This window comes from Balaenoptera acutorostrata, chromosome 2, assembly GCF_949987535.1.
Source record: "Balaenoptera acutorostrata chromosome 2, mBalAcu1.1, whole genome shotgun sequence".
In the NCBI taxonomy this organism is placed as follows: Eukaryota; Metazoa; Chordata; class Mammalia; order Artiodactyla; family Balaenopteridae; genus Balaenoptera; species Balaenoptera acutorostrata.
In genome coordinates this window covers 10,616,149-10,629,907 of record NC_080065.1, presented here as the reverse complement: position 1 = coordinate 10,629,907, position 13,759 = coordinate 10,616,149, and the positions used below count along the sequence as shown (strand labels likewise).

Here is a 13,759-nt window from a genome sequence, read left to right as displayed (position 1 = left end):
ACCCCCGCCATGAGGCACCCACATGCACAGAGACGGAGCCAATTCACTTTTACTCATGGGCCCTACTTACAGCAGGATCCAGAGTCCATTGGCACCTTATACTGATCAGATGACAGAGCCAGGAAGTGAAGCACCAGGAATTAATAACGCCCCACACACCCTCTCAGAACCAAGCTCCCAGAGCGTGAGGAGGAACATGAGCTCCCCTGAGCAAGACTCTTCAAGAAGAAACCTCCAGGACCCAAGAATGCGGCCCCTCTCAATGTGATCCCAACCCGTCAGCTTATCTGTGGTGACTACTACTTCAAGCATCAGAAGATAATTTAGCTGGTCTTCTGTTCTCACTGAAGATCCAGTAGGCACTTCATCAGAAATCTTGCTGCTCTGAAGGCAAAGTACTGCTGCCTAGTCTCTAATGAATCTTTCTAGAACTTTCTTCTGACTCCTTGCCCAGACAAGTCCTGGGCATTTGGGCATGCCTACGACCTCACATCTTTATTTTGGTCCTCTTAAAAGTTACCCTCTTTCTGGGACAGTTCAGCTCTTTAAAAGTACGGGTAACTTTCATGACTGTTAATGAGGAAGAGCATCTGTGTCAGAAATGGCCGCGGTAGTCACCTTCCAACAAGTGTAGAAAATGAAGGGAAATTAAGAATCTCATGCATTTATTTAAATATGTTCCTTCAAAATCTCTTACCAATGTACCATGACAATCCAAAACTGCTTAAACACCTATTCAGTTATAAGTGGTAATATTCAAAGTGTTTATGAATTTGAAATCACTAGAGTTTTAGGTTTCCGGGAGATTTTGATTTAGGTTTTCTAACACTTGGAAACTTCCTGACTAAAGTTCAAAAGTAGACTTTCTGAGTAAAGCTCAAAAGTAGTCTGGTCTGAAAACCTACCAGCCTCGTTCTAGTTACCAGGGAAGTCCTCAGCAAATGATGTGAGGAAGCAACTGAGAAGTGAGAAAACACATTTTAAAATAATGGAGCCTTAGGAGAGAGCTCGAATTCCACATACAGTGGGCTCTTGAACAATACTGAACTGTGCGGGTCTACTTATATGCAGATTTTTTCAATACAGTAAGTCCTCTACATACCAACGAGTTCTGTTCTGAGAGTGCTTCGTAAGTCCAATTTGTTCGTAAGTCCAACAAAGTTAGCCTAGGTACCCAACTAACACAATCAGCTATATAGTACTGTACTATAATAGGTTTATAATACTTTTCACACAAATAATACATAAAAAACAAACAAAACACAAAAAGTAAACACTTGAATCTTACAGTATAGTACCTTGAAAAGTACAGTAGTACAGTACAACAGCTGGCATCCAGGGTCTGGCATCGAGTGAACAGGCAAGAAATAAAGATGTTGTACCACTGTACTCTATACAGTACTGTACAGTAAAGTACACAAAAGCACAACCACTTGTAGAGGATGCACACATGTGACAATGTACGCCAGACACGTGAACTAACTTACGTGACTGGACATGGGAACGCATGTTTGCATCTTTGAAAGTTCGCAACTTGAAGGTTCGTATGTAGGGACTTACTGTATAAAATACTACGGTACTACACGATCGGAGGTTGGTTGAATCCAGGATGCAGCACTGCGGGGACAGGGGAACCTCAGATATGGAGGAACCATGGATCTGGAGGGAAGACTATAAGTTATACTCTGGTTTTCGACTTCAAGGAGGGTCGGCGCCCCTAACGTTCGCGTTGTTCAAGGGTCAACTGTAATTGTCTCCTAACTATAGTTTCTTTCTGAAACACTACTTACTGAATATTCCTAAATCTTCTATTTCATTTTTTACAGGCATTTAACAAAAACAACTTGATCTTAGAGGAAAGAAACAAATACTTCAACCCGCATCTCACTGGGAAGACCTATTCTAATGCCTACTTTACAGATCTCAATAACTATGATGAGTACTAAGAGTTCTTCTATTTTTGGCTTCCTGTAACTTCCCCAGCTCCTCAAGGCCTGTGCTCCCTGACTGCCCATGTCTCCAAGACTTCAGAGATGGAGTTTGGATACATCTCAAGTGCATTTCAAGCCACGAGTGTCCCATTGCTGCCAAAAAGACACATTCTTAAAAGCAACAAAAATCTAATCGTGAAAATCTGGTCTACAATTCTTGATCATTGTTTAATGAGCCATTGTGTGCAGGTTTCTTTTATTGTGTTCAGTCCATTTTTCTAACAAGTCAGTTGTTTTCTTGAGCTTTTTCATAACTGTACCACCCACAATGGAAGGGGTCTTTAGAAATATGAACATCTTCTTGACCTTAAGCGTAAATCTTCATGATGTTTTAATTCAAGAAAATAGGCACTTTATATGAGAGCTTCCCCACCTCCACACGGTTTATAGTATTGATAAAATGAAGAATCTGAATGTGGCCATACAGTGACTCACCATGGATCTCCATCTTCTCAATCTGGATGATACCGTGTGTGTTTGGACTTGGAATGCTTCTTGCCTGAGGACGCCCAGGGATTCAACCTGGCTTATATCTTCAGAGGTGATGGTATGAGGTGTGAGATGCTCTACCCTTGGTCTTGCTGCCGTTACTGTATTGTCCCTGGGGGAGGTGAGTGTAAAGAACAGAGGTACAGACACGATGAAGGGGGAACGTGTTCTACATGCTGTTGTGAAGCTCGCCTTCTTCTGACTTGTGGATTTCATGGCATTTCAGGGAGCTCCTTGTCGCGCGTCGGCCTGGTAGCCCACCTGTCTGGTCCACAGTAACATCGTAAAGAACCACTCTGTAAAATAACCACTTGTTTAGCATTTGGATAACAGACTCTACACCTCCCCTCTCTCTGCAAAGAAAAATCTGAACATTCATGATACTAATGAGGAAAGTATTGAAAGGACTGAAATATAATTGAAAACAACTTTTTTTATTTTCCATCTTACAGAAAGTATTGAAAAACCTGACATTTAATGAAAAGCAACTTTTTTATTTTCCATCTCCCTGATAGAACTAATGTATGGCCATCCGCCCCTACCAAGAGCATTAATGATGTGTAAAGCTGGCTTTCTGCAGCTTGTGGCTGTACATATTGAAGTGCTCCCCAAGTACCAAGCTGTCATTTGCTGCCTCTAGTTCAGGTGAGGAGGAGATGTTTAGCTCTGGTGCCTCTTGTTTTTTATCTCAGTGCTGCTTTGCCATCCATCCACTCCCACTTCTCCCTGCATGGGGGCAACAGCATTTCAAGAAGTACCTTGAGAAGTCAGGGGGTTTGCAAGTAAGGTTTTTAATGATCCCATGGTTCTGAGCTTCGATCATTCATAAGCATTTCAGGGTGTTATGATACTATTCAGAGGGGGCCCCAGGAGAAAAAAGAAACAGGATAAATTACTCGCAAAAAACTGATGCATAACATATGGCAGTTGGTTGAATAATTATTGAAAGTAAGAACAAGATTGAAATTATTCATTTTATGCCTCAGGGTGTTGTGATAAAGGCCTGGGTGGACATAAAAACATGTTCTTATTGATAAATGAACCTTCAGATCTGAGAAAACTTACAGTGTGGGCATTGAGGGACACAGACTTTTAGCCTACATAGGTTGGTTAGGTTTTCACCCTATCCAATTTAAAGATTTGAAAAATCCTATGTTTAGTAATGAATGTTGGTGAGTTCAAAATATTCTTATATGCCAGAATTTTCAGAAACGGCTCTACTAAAATTAAAGTCTAAATTGAAGTTGGGCTCTGGGAGGTCTGATAGATTTCAAATGAATGATTTTCCGGGTCTTTCCAGTGGGAAGTTCATGCTACATCTCCCGTATTCCTTGTATGCTGTATGAGATTGCTCTGTTTCTACGCAAAGTCCACACTTAGGAAGTGAAATTTAGCCAGATAGTTTTCTAATTGTCCTTGGGTTGGATTTTCATTGGATGCTTCAACCTGTCTCATCACTTTCCTATTAGAAAAATGTCCTCATTTGTGTAGCACATTTTAGCCGGTTTTTTAATTCCTCCCCCGCAATATTTTCAAAGCTTAAAAGTTCATTCTCTTTCCCCTAGGAAAGAGGATATTGATATTTCAAAAAAGCATCACTGGTCTTGATGGGAAATGCTTCCCAAATGACATCAAAGTTGGTCTTTAATCAATCTTGTGCAATGACTAGGGAAACCACCCTTCCCTACAACAGAATTTTCGTGTTGTTGATTACATAAATCTTTACAATTATCACTGCAAAGAAATTCACTCATTTTTGTTCCCTGACACTCTATTCAAAAGAAAATTGTTCTCTCTCTCTCGTCCTCCTTCCCTCCCTCCATTCCTCCTTCTTACTTAACAGGATATCAATTTGTTTAGTTTTAGCTATAATCCAAGTATTTTAAGCATCTATAGAATAACTTTTGTTTTCCCATCAGTGTAGAGCTGTTGCTTATGTGTCTATGCCTCCCCTCTGTACTCCTCATCAAGCCCCCATGTGATGGGCTTTCACATTGGTACCTACCACTTCTGCTGGAACCTTCATAAAGCACCTCTTCCTTAGGCTGGGATGGTTGGGATTCCTGGCAACACTTGTCACATTTTAAATTACTGTGTGACTTCTTCATTCTCTTTATCTTTTCCCTCCCTCCCTTCCTTCCTTCCTTCCTTCCTTTCTTTCTGGTACAAGCGGTGCAGATAGAGACTAATATTTTTAAATTGCATGTCTCTGAGCCTAACATCAAATGACATTAATCACAGTTTAATTTCTAGGGTTATTTCTGGATACAGTTGAAGTTTGGCTGGTTTTCATTAGGAAACTGGCTTTAATCTCACATTTAAATTCTTTGGAAGTGATTCCCCGTGCTCAGTGCTTTCTCTAGACTAGACTAGTCACTGTCTAATATCAACCCTGCAGTGCCACAGAATCCCTGCTCGCTGAGTAGCGGGTGGCCTTCCCCAAATAGCTCTGAAGATGATGGCTTTGATGACACTGAGGGCTTTGTCACCCCGAATGACATGGACTCCATGAATTCTGAGGCGCTCTGGGGGCGCAGGATCAGCCTCTGTTGCGTGAAGACCAGCATCCCCAGACTTGGGTGTTTCCTTACCCAGTTGTCTGACTCGCTTTAGGCATGTTTCTGTGCTGCTGCCCCTGGAAACTTATGGGAGGTTCTGAGCTTCCCTGCTCCTTCAGAGACATTTCACTAAGCCTATAGATTCTGACTAGAATCAGCATTAATACTGGGAAAAAAGAGGGTTCCCTGTGTGTGTCAAGGGTGGGCAGAGATTTTAAAGGAACTGAGAGGAGTAAAGGGTGAGTGGACATGAGGGCTCCCTGCCGTGGAGAAGGCTCTGTCCCCAGGAAGGGTCAGCCCATGGGAACGGCGTGAGCCGGGGGTCTGGCCCCATTGACTCACCAGTGATGCCAAAGAGAAAGGAAGCGAATGTGGGAGAAGGTGACCTTGAAAAGAAGGGGACCTGGTCCCTCCCAGCCAGATGTCATGGACGGTCCCAGGTGGGGACCCACGATCCGCTTGCACAGCCCTGTGGGCTGACCCTGGATCTTCTGGGATCGACTACCCAGAGTGCAGGCGAAGGTGCCTCTATTTCCTTATTTATTTGCAAAAGGGTGAAATTCATAGGAATCAAAGCCTGTGTGGTGAGAGTTCCCACTGGAATCTTTGGTAGAGTTCATGAGTCACATGCCTTCAAAGTTATGGACAAAGTCTCAGCAGGGGAATCCCAGGGGCTACCTGAAGGGATGCTGTTTGTGTATCCGCAGATCAAAGGAGATTTTATTTAAAGATGTATCAAGTCTGCATTCAGCTAGTCATTTTGTGTAAACATGTCCTTAATGCACATTGGAGGTGCAGCCTCCTTAGAGTCTGAATTTACAAATATCCCAGTGCCCCTTTATGAGATTTCCCTCATTTTTAGAATCAATCATGTCCATTACCCCAACACTGTCAAACCACCTTCAGCATTGACTTAGCCCTGCGGCATCAACTTTCCTTAGCCCCAGGGTGTCTTTTATATTTCAGTGGAGTTTTCTTATGTGTGGCATTTTGGGGTAACTATATTTAATTCTGTCTTTCTGTTTCAAAAAGTGACTCTAGAACATCTATCCAGAGGCAACAGGTAGGGTAGCAGTAGTGGATGCCGAGCACTGAGTCTGACTCCAAGCCGCTGCTCTCCATGTGGCAGGGCTGTGCTTAAATCCCACAGCTCCAATAGTCCTCGTTCATGAAGGCAGGGAATTAAAACACTAACCTTAAATCTACTCATATGCAAACTCTCTGCTCTTATTTTTTAAGATGATGCAAATTGGAGTACACAGATCTCATTGGCCATGCCCAGCACATTTATTCCTTCTATGTTTCTATCATTTCATGGTAATTTATGTTGGCTTGGTGATTCATGTTGACATGACATTACCAAAATTGATTACCTCTGATTACCTATCCTTAACTATTATCAGACACTAGAAAGCCATTCTGATCAATGGGTGTGAAGTGGGAGAACATTCATTTTGGCCTGAGAAATGTACAAAAGAGAATGCCAAATATTTCAAGTGTATTACCATGTAAGATAAAATATTTGGAGACCAGTGGCCATTGTTGAATTTACTTCTGCTGTTCTCTCCTATTGAAGTCATTAATATTAGTTGATTTAAAGATGTTTTGTAACTCTATAAATACAGAACCAATGCATTCTGGTTATCCATTTTGATAACCTGATAAAACACAAGAAAATATATTGCTTTCATCCTTGCTTATTTTCTCTTTTGGAAATTGAAAAGTAACGAACAAGACGTAAAGTTGGACTATTGGCAGGGATTTTTAAAATGACTATTCCATACTCTTTTTTATGGTTTTATGTTAAAGATGTGTTATAGATATTTTTGTAGCAGATGGATCAAAGTGGGATTTTTTTTAATGATCATAAGTTGCATCATCAAAAATTTGGTACATGTTTCAGAAGCATTAGGAATGGCGACCTGTTCTCTTCTGAAAATGTAAGTTCATATTGCAAAGGGTCTAAGAGCATCATCAAAACCAAAATCAGGGCTTCCCTGGTGGCACAGTGGTTGAGAATCTGCCTGCCAATGCAGGGGACACGGGTTCGAGCCCTGGTCTGGGAAGATCCCACATGCCGCGGAGCAACTAGGCCCGTGAGCCACAACTACTGAGCCTGAGCGTCTGGAGCCTGTGCTCTGCAGCAAGAGGGGCCGCGATAGTGAGAGGCCCGCGCACCACGATGAAGAGTGGCCCCCCGCTCGCCGCAACTAGAGAAAGCCCTCGCACAGAAACGAAGACCCAACACAGCCAAAAATAAAATAAATAAATAAATTTATAAAAACAAAACAAAACAAAATCAGAGCCTGACATGAATGTACTGTTCCTAGTGAAAGCTGTCTCATATAGTATTTTCTAAAGACCATATTAGTTCTGCCATAGAAAAGAAAAAAAAAAACGAAATACTATCAAGCTTATTACCCATGATTCATTACCAATTCTCATTCAGGCAAACATGTTTTACTTTGTTGCCATGATGACGGTAACTAGTGAAAGATACTTTAAGACCAGAAGGGAGAAAAATTGAGATAGAAGACCACTCTATGGTATTTCTTAAACTAACATGTTGGATGGGCAATAAAATTCATTCCACCTCTTCCATATCAGTCAGAAATCTGAGGCCAGCAGTTCAAACACGATCCTGTTCTTTCTCAGATTTTTGGCAACTTAATGCCCAAAATGGCCCAAATATTAGAGTTCAAAATGATCCCCGTTTTAGATAAATACAAGCTGGGAGAGCAAAATCTGGATTCCAGAAAATCCAAACTATCCTCCTAACATGTCACTAAGAAAGAGCCTGATTAGTAAGTGCAGATGGTTTAATTTCCTATTAAAAGTTGCCAGTGCCTTGTTTAAGATAATGATTTATCATTTCATCTGGGTATTATTGGTTGAAAGCAGAGGACTGATTGGCTATACTTTGAAGAAAATCATTCTTATATGCCTCTTTGAACTCAGGAATAGAAAAGGAACAAGAAGCACATCATTGTCAGATGTGATTTCCACCCGCACTGGGGCTATGATGCCAGAATGGGTGCCACGGTGTGTTCAGAATTTAGGTGAACCCAGCCTTCCAGAAACTGACATCACTTTAATTTTACATTTTAAAAAAAACACCTTAACGTTTGTTCTGTAGTAGGAATGTCAATGGGCTGCCTATATAAGTTAGAGGGTTTTGTTACTGTCTGTCTTCAGGCAAGTCTGTAGATACAGGAAAATCAGACATAGGCTGGTGATGACTGACACAGATATGGTGAGTGGAATGAGAACCACCTAGAATATTGCCTGCTGTTTGTTTGTTTGTTTGAAGTCAGTGTCGAAACTGCTTCGTAAGTTCACAAAGTTTTCATTCTTAATTTGGGTTAAGAAAGTTAACAGTGTTTTCTCTGCTAAATTTGATTCCTTTTCCCCTGTACCATGACCGTTGGCCAAAATCAAACTTGAACTTCTGCACTTTGGAAGAAAGCACACTATGAAACTTCAACACAAGCACCTACATCCACCACCAAAATTCTACACTGTCTGCAAGGAAAGTGCACAAACTTGGTCCAATGTAGGATTCTTCAAAAGTGTGTTAACTAAATTTGTGTGTTATGCCACTTGATGGGACTTTTGAAGATGTTATGAAATGTTAAATGCCTCATTCTGTGTTAATTTGCTGTTGCTGTTCTGTGATACAAAATAAACTTATTTGGGATTGTTTCATTTTTTTTCATGGAACCTTCTCCGAAGCCACCTTGACCCCTTGGTAAACTTACAGAAAGTTACTGATCTTGAAATTAATTTTTAAAAGACCATATATATTAATCATAATGGAGCTTTTTTAGAATGAGGTAGCACTATCTCCCCTTTATTGGAATGAGAAAAACAGAGCTTTGGTTGCCCTGGTGGAATGCTTGTGGATTTCTGGGTATTCCCCCTCAGGACCAATGGGGGATGGGGGTTTTTCAGTCCTTACATTTGACTTTCAAGGTTTCACTGGAAACCTTGTTGTTAAAAATGTGTAATACCTATTTCCAGTGGTCTTCATTTTTTTCTGTTTATCAATTCACTGGTCTTAAATGCTCACTTGAGAGCTGTCCAGGTCTATATCTACAAAAGTTGTTTAATGACACCTGGTAGGTACATTGTTTTCAAAATCAGTTTAAGACACCAGCTGAGGCAGTGCAGGCAGGGAGCCCATTGCCCGCTGCCCTGGATCAATGTCAGAAGTGCAGGGAAGGGGCGGGCAGGTGTCTCCCAACAAGTCAGCAGAAACCAACTCTCACGGGCTCCCAGCCTCAACTCAGAGGAAAACAGGCATATTTTTGAGCTGGTATCCCTGAAGTGAAAGTGTCCCGCTCGCTCACTGCTCTTGGCAAATTGCCAGGTTCTATAACCCAAACCTCTGCATCTCTTATGAATGATAAATTCAGGAAGCATGGTCCCGAGTATTGCCAACCGTCCCCCAAGCTTCCTTCCATACCAGCCCCCTCTTCATCTCTATCATCTGCCAACATTTTGGGGACAAAATAAGAGAATCCTGATTATGTACAGTAAAAAATGTATTATATTTTTTGTACTTAAGCTTTATGTAAATAGTTTGTCTCATTCCATTGTAAGTTAGCATTGAAATAAATTCCACCATTTAGGAAACAATTTAGTGGCATTTTTCTTTGCGTAGCCTCAGTGGCCCCTGTGGCCCCAGATGTGCTGAGGCGCGATCACTACTTGAAGGAGAGCGTTTCATTGGAGTGAGACTGCAGACGACCTCTGGGGAAAACCCCATAACACGCTCCTATGTGATCAGATGCCACAGCCTCTTGTGTGGAGGCCAAGACAGGACCAACCAACTTCGTGATGATTCTGTGACGCCGTAAACAACTTTTACAAGTATTTCTATGGACAATAGGAAGTGTGGGCCAAGGAAAATCGATCAGGTTTTTCATTTACAAGGAGTTGATAACCTGTACTGTTGATGATCGGTTTGCTGTTATATTAAGCTCGCCTTCTCTACAGCACACCATATTCCATTCTTCCTTGCATAAAACAAGGTTTTTCTAGAATGAACTGCTGACTATTAGCATGAACACAGCTAGAAGATGCCTGAAAGATGTATTTCAGTATTCATGATCCCATTACATCTCCTTCTCTCTCTCCATATATATATATACATACACACACACACACACACACACATATATATACATCTAATATATACTCACATACATGTATATATAAACATACATGTGTATAATTGCACATATATATAATTTCCAGTTGAGCACAAAGCTGAAAGGCCCATTTAATATGGATACAAATATTAACACAATAAAATAAAGCTATACAAAAATATAAACTAGCGAAGCACGTGATAATGATTAAACTACTTTTAACCCCAACTAATGAAATATTAATTTTTAAAATCTGTCTTTACCCAGATGATCCAGGCTGACTACACATTAAAAGACTTCTCTGCTTTTGGAAGGTTGGATGTCCTTTAGTGCTAAAACGGCAGAAGAATAATTTCCTACAGCTCTTTGGGGAGGTCTATTTTTCCTGATTAGGCAGGTTGACAATCCAGGAGATTATTACTTCTGGCTGCATATTAGTATTACCTGGGGACTTTAAAAAAAAATGTATCACCCAGACCCCATCCCAGACCAAATCAGTTTGGATTCTGAGTATCTGTATTAGATGAAATATTAAAATCTTAACGCATTCCATGAAGAACCTACATTTGACTGTTTGTTAGTTTAGAAAGTGAGTGGAATAAATGCGGTACCACAATTCTCTTCCTTGTGATTTTTTTTCTGAATCTTTGTATTTACAGTGATGTACTCTAATATTTAGACATTCTCACCCAATGCTCATGTATCCACCTCCTCTTTTTAGAGTCTACTTCATTCACTCTTAACAAATACAATTGAAATGTCATTTAAAATCCCTTTCTGGACATATTTGAAATATACAATGTAAATTTCCATTTAAAGCTCCTCCTTGAGCCCAGCTTGTGAAGAATAGTAGGGATGATTGACTGTATTGACTGCACACCTGTAGAGAATTAATGTAAGAAGAAATTTTCCTTAAAATAGTATCTGAAACTATGTTTATTTTCTGGAATTATACTTGTTTATACTTGGTTTACTTCTTTAAAGGAGTTTGTTTATAAAATCAAACAAACTGATGTCTGAAATGGACTTTCTCTCATTAATCTGCTTGACGTACATTTTCCTCGGGAGTATATGAAGCTCTCACCCCACCCCTGCAATCACAATCAGAACCAGATCTGAAAGCAACAGGAACACATTTGATAAACATTTGATAGTTCTGGGCAGTGCAGAGCTCCTTAGACCAGTTACTAAAAGCATAACAGAGGAAGCAAAGTCAAAAGGTAACCCTTTGTGAAATGATCCCTCGTAGAGTACACAGGAAGTGCAAAAGTTCATCTCTAGTTTCAAAAGCCATTATTAATATTTTGAAAATGAGTCTTACCATAAAACACAGAGAAAACTTTGCTGAACTATGCTTTTTCAATCTTAATGCATGTGAGCTCCATGATGTTTGTCAGGTATTTGCCATGGCCTTTGCCAGAGGGTGAATTGTTCGTCACAGTGGTGGTTTTGAAAGCAGCTCTGTTGCCCCTTTCCTGTTTGCCCATTTCTCTTCCCCCCTAACCTTAAAAGAACCTAATTACAAGAGTGAGATCACTAAGCAACTGAAACTAACTCCTGACTTACGCTCTCCTGAATGCTCACCATGTCTTGTCTAACCTGTTGATTCTTCCCATAGATAAAAAGAAGTAAGATTAGCTCTCTACCCCCAGTAGGCCCCACTAAGCAATCCTGCAGGCAGATCACTTGGACAGGATAACGTCTGAAGAAAGAGTCAGCCCGTCCGCTCGCAATGGAGATGCAGAACCCAACCTCCTGCCTCAGTGATTCACTGAGATTCTCCCCCCACCCCACCCCTTTTTCCCTTTAAAAACCAACCTGGCTGAGCGGAATCTTCAGAGTTCGTCTCTGGACACAAGTCCACCATCTCCCCAGCGCCTTTCCTTTCTACTGATTAAAGCACCTTTCCTTTCTGCTGACACTTGCCTCTCCAATTATTGGCCAAACCTGGGTTTGATTACAGTTTCATGGGCCACCTTTCCTTAGAAAGCTGGGACCAGTGAAGACAGCCACACTCGAGTGCTGTGCAGAGGTCTGTCCGCAGGTCTCTTCCTCTTCAGTTCCTTCTTCCTCTCTCCCACCTTGGCACTGCTGTCACCTCCTTGTTCCTGCTACTAGATGCCTGAGACAGCTGAACTGGGAGAAACATTTTCCATGGGCTTCAAGTCATTCTAACCTAACTCTTTGTGACACATGCATTTTGTAGGACATATTCAGGATAGATCCCACTTGAAAGCATCTGGAGCTTATGTAATTTGAGTGTCTTTGAAAGAAAAGGAATACAAAATTCAGACTATGAAATTAAGGATGAAAATTAATGTTCATTCAGATTTAGAAAAGAAATCTGTACAAACTTCAAACAAAAAAATTACGACAGAAACTACATATGTAATAAATTGAAGAAAAATAACAGAGCACGTGTGTTAGCTGCCAGACAAAAACTATTCTACTGAGAGAATAGAAAATAATTATTAATCAAGGTTGATTACCTTGTTATGTGTAACCACATGTAAAATTTTAGGATTTTTGTCAACATCTGGAACATCTCTACCAACTTTCCTTCATGTACAAGCTAAGGGAGTAGGATGATTACCTACGCAGACCAGCTTATGGCTCTGTGTTTCCAAATCTTTCTTCACTATTCACAGACTTGGGGGCTGTGCACTGCAGGACAGGCCCTCCGATGCCACATCTTTGTGTCAGCACGTGGTGACATGACGGAGGGAGGTTGAGTGCTCCCACATCGACAACAAGACGCTGCAATAACATCACTTTACATGGAAGTGACGGCAAATCACATGCACACTCTTCCCGAAGTCCAGCTGAATGTATTCCCCACCTCAGTTTCCCCACAAACCCTCCCAGAGATGCCCACAGCCACTCCAGTGCCCCCTAATAGAAGGGGAAATGTGACAGGGGGATGGGGAATCAGGATGGAAAGAGAAAGGAGTCTTACATGCAGTTGAATTCTTTACCTGATCACATTTTAGAAAATCACTCATATTTTAGAAAACCACATGACATATGCACGTGAGGGCATGAAGCATGTGCTCCATTCTCTCCATGATACTCCATCTCTGGACCACTAGGCACGAGGTCTGTGCTGGAAAATGGGAAAACAGAGTTGGCTAAGACAACTGTGCCTTTGGATCCCTGATGACAGGGAGGCGGTGCTGGGCTGGGTTTAAACAGTGACTCTGTCCTTATGGCTGCGACCTTGGGGCTGCCTCGGTGTCTCATCTGTAGATGGAGATAACAAGAGCATCAATCCACCTTGTTTTATGGCATTTCATAGATACTGCGTTTTTTACAAACTGAAGGTTTGTGGCAACCCTGCACGGAGCAAGTCTCTTGGCGCCATTTTTCCAATAGCATTTGCTCACTTGGCGTGTCTGTGTCACATTTTGGTAATTCTCACCATTTTTCAAACCTTCCACCAGCAAAAAATTATAATTCACTGAAAGCTCAGATGATAGTTAGCATTTTTTAGCAATAAAGTACTTTTTAATAAAGGTATGTATTTTTTTAGACATAATGCTATCACACACTTAATAGACTACAGTATAGT

At 41.1% G+C, this 13,759-nt stretch overlaps 1 protein-coding gene across 4 annotated transcripts in view; it reads left to right on the top strand.

The window, feature by feature from the left end:
• SEMA5A (semaphorin 5A) overlaps window positions 1–13,759 on the top strand; it is a 527,169-nt gene that overhangs the window by 494,007 nt on the left and 19,403 nt on the right. For 3 of the 4 annotated variants that reach the window (XM_057540979.1, XM_057540980.1, XM_007191631.2), the window contains exon 23: window positions 1,827–8,743. The exons of the other annotated variant lie outside the window; for it this stretch is intronic. In XM_057540979.1, coding sequence (XP_057396962.1) covers window positions 1,827–1,946 — 120 coding nt within the window. In that variant the 3' untranslated portion in view covers window positions 1,947–8,743. Of the gene's footprint in view, window positions 1–1,826; window positions 8,744–13,759 lie in introns of those variants that run through there. 4 annotated transcript variants of the gene reach the window in all.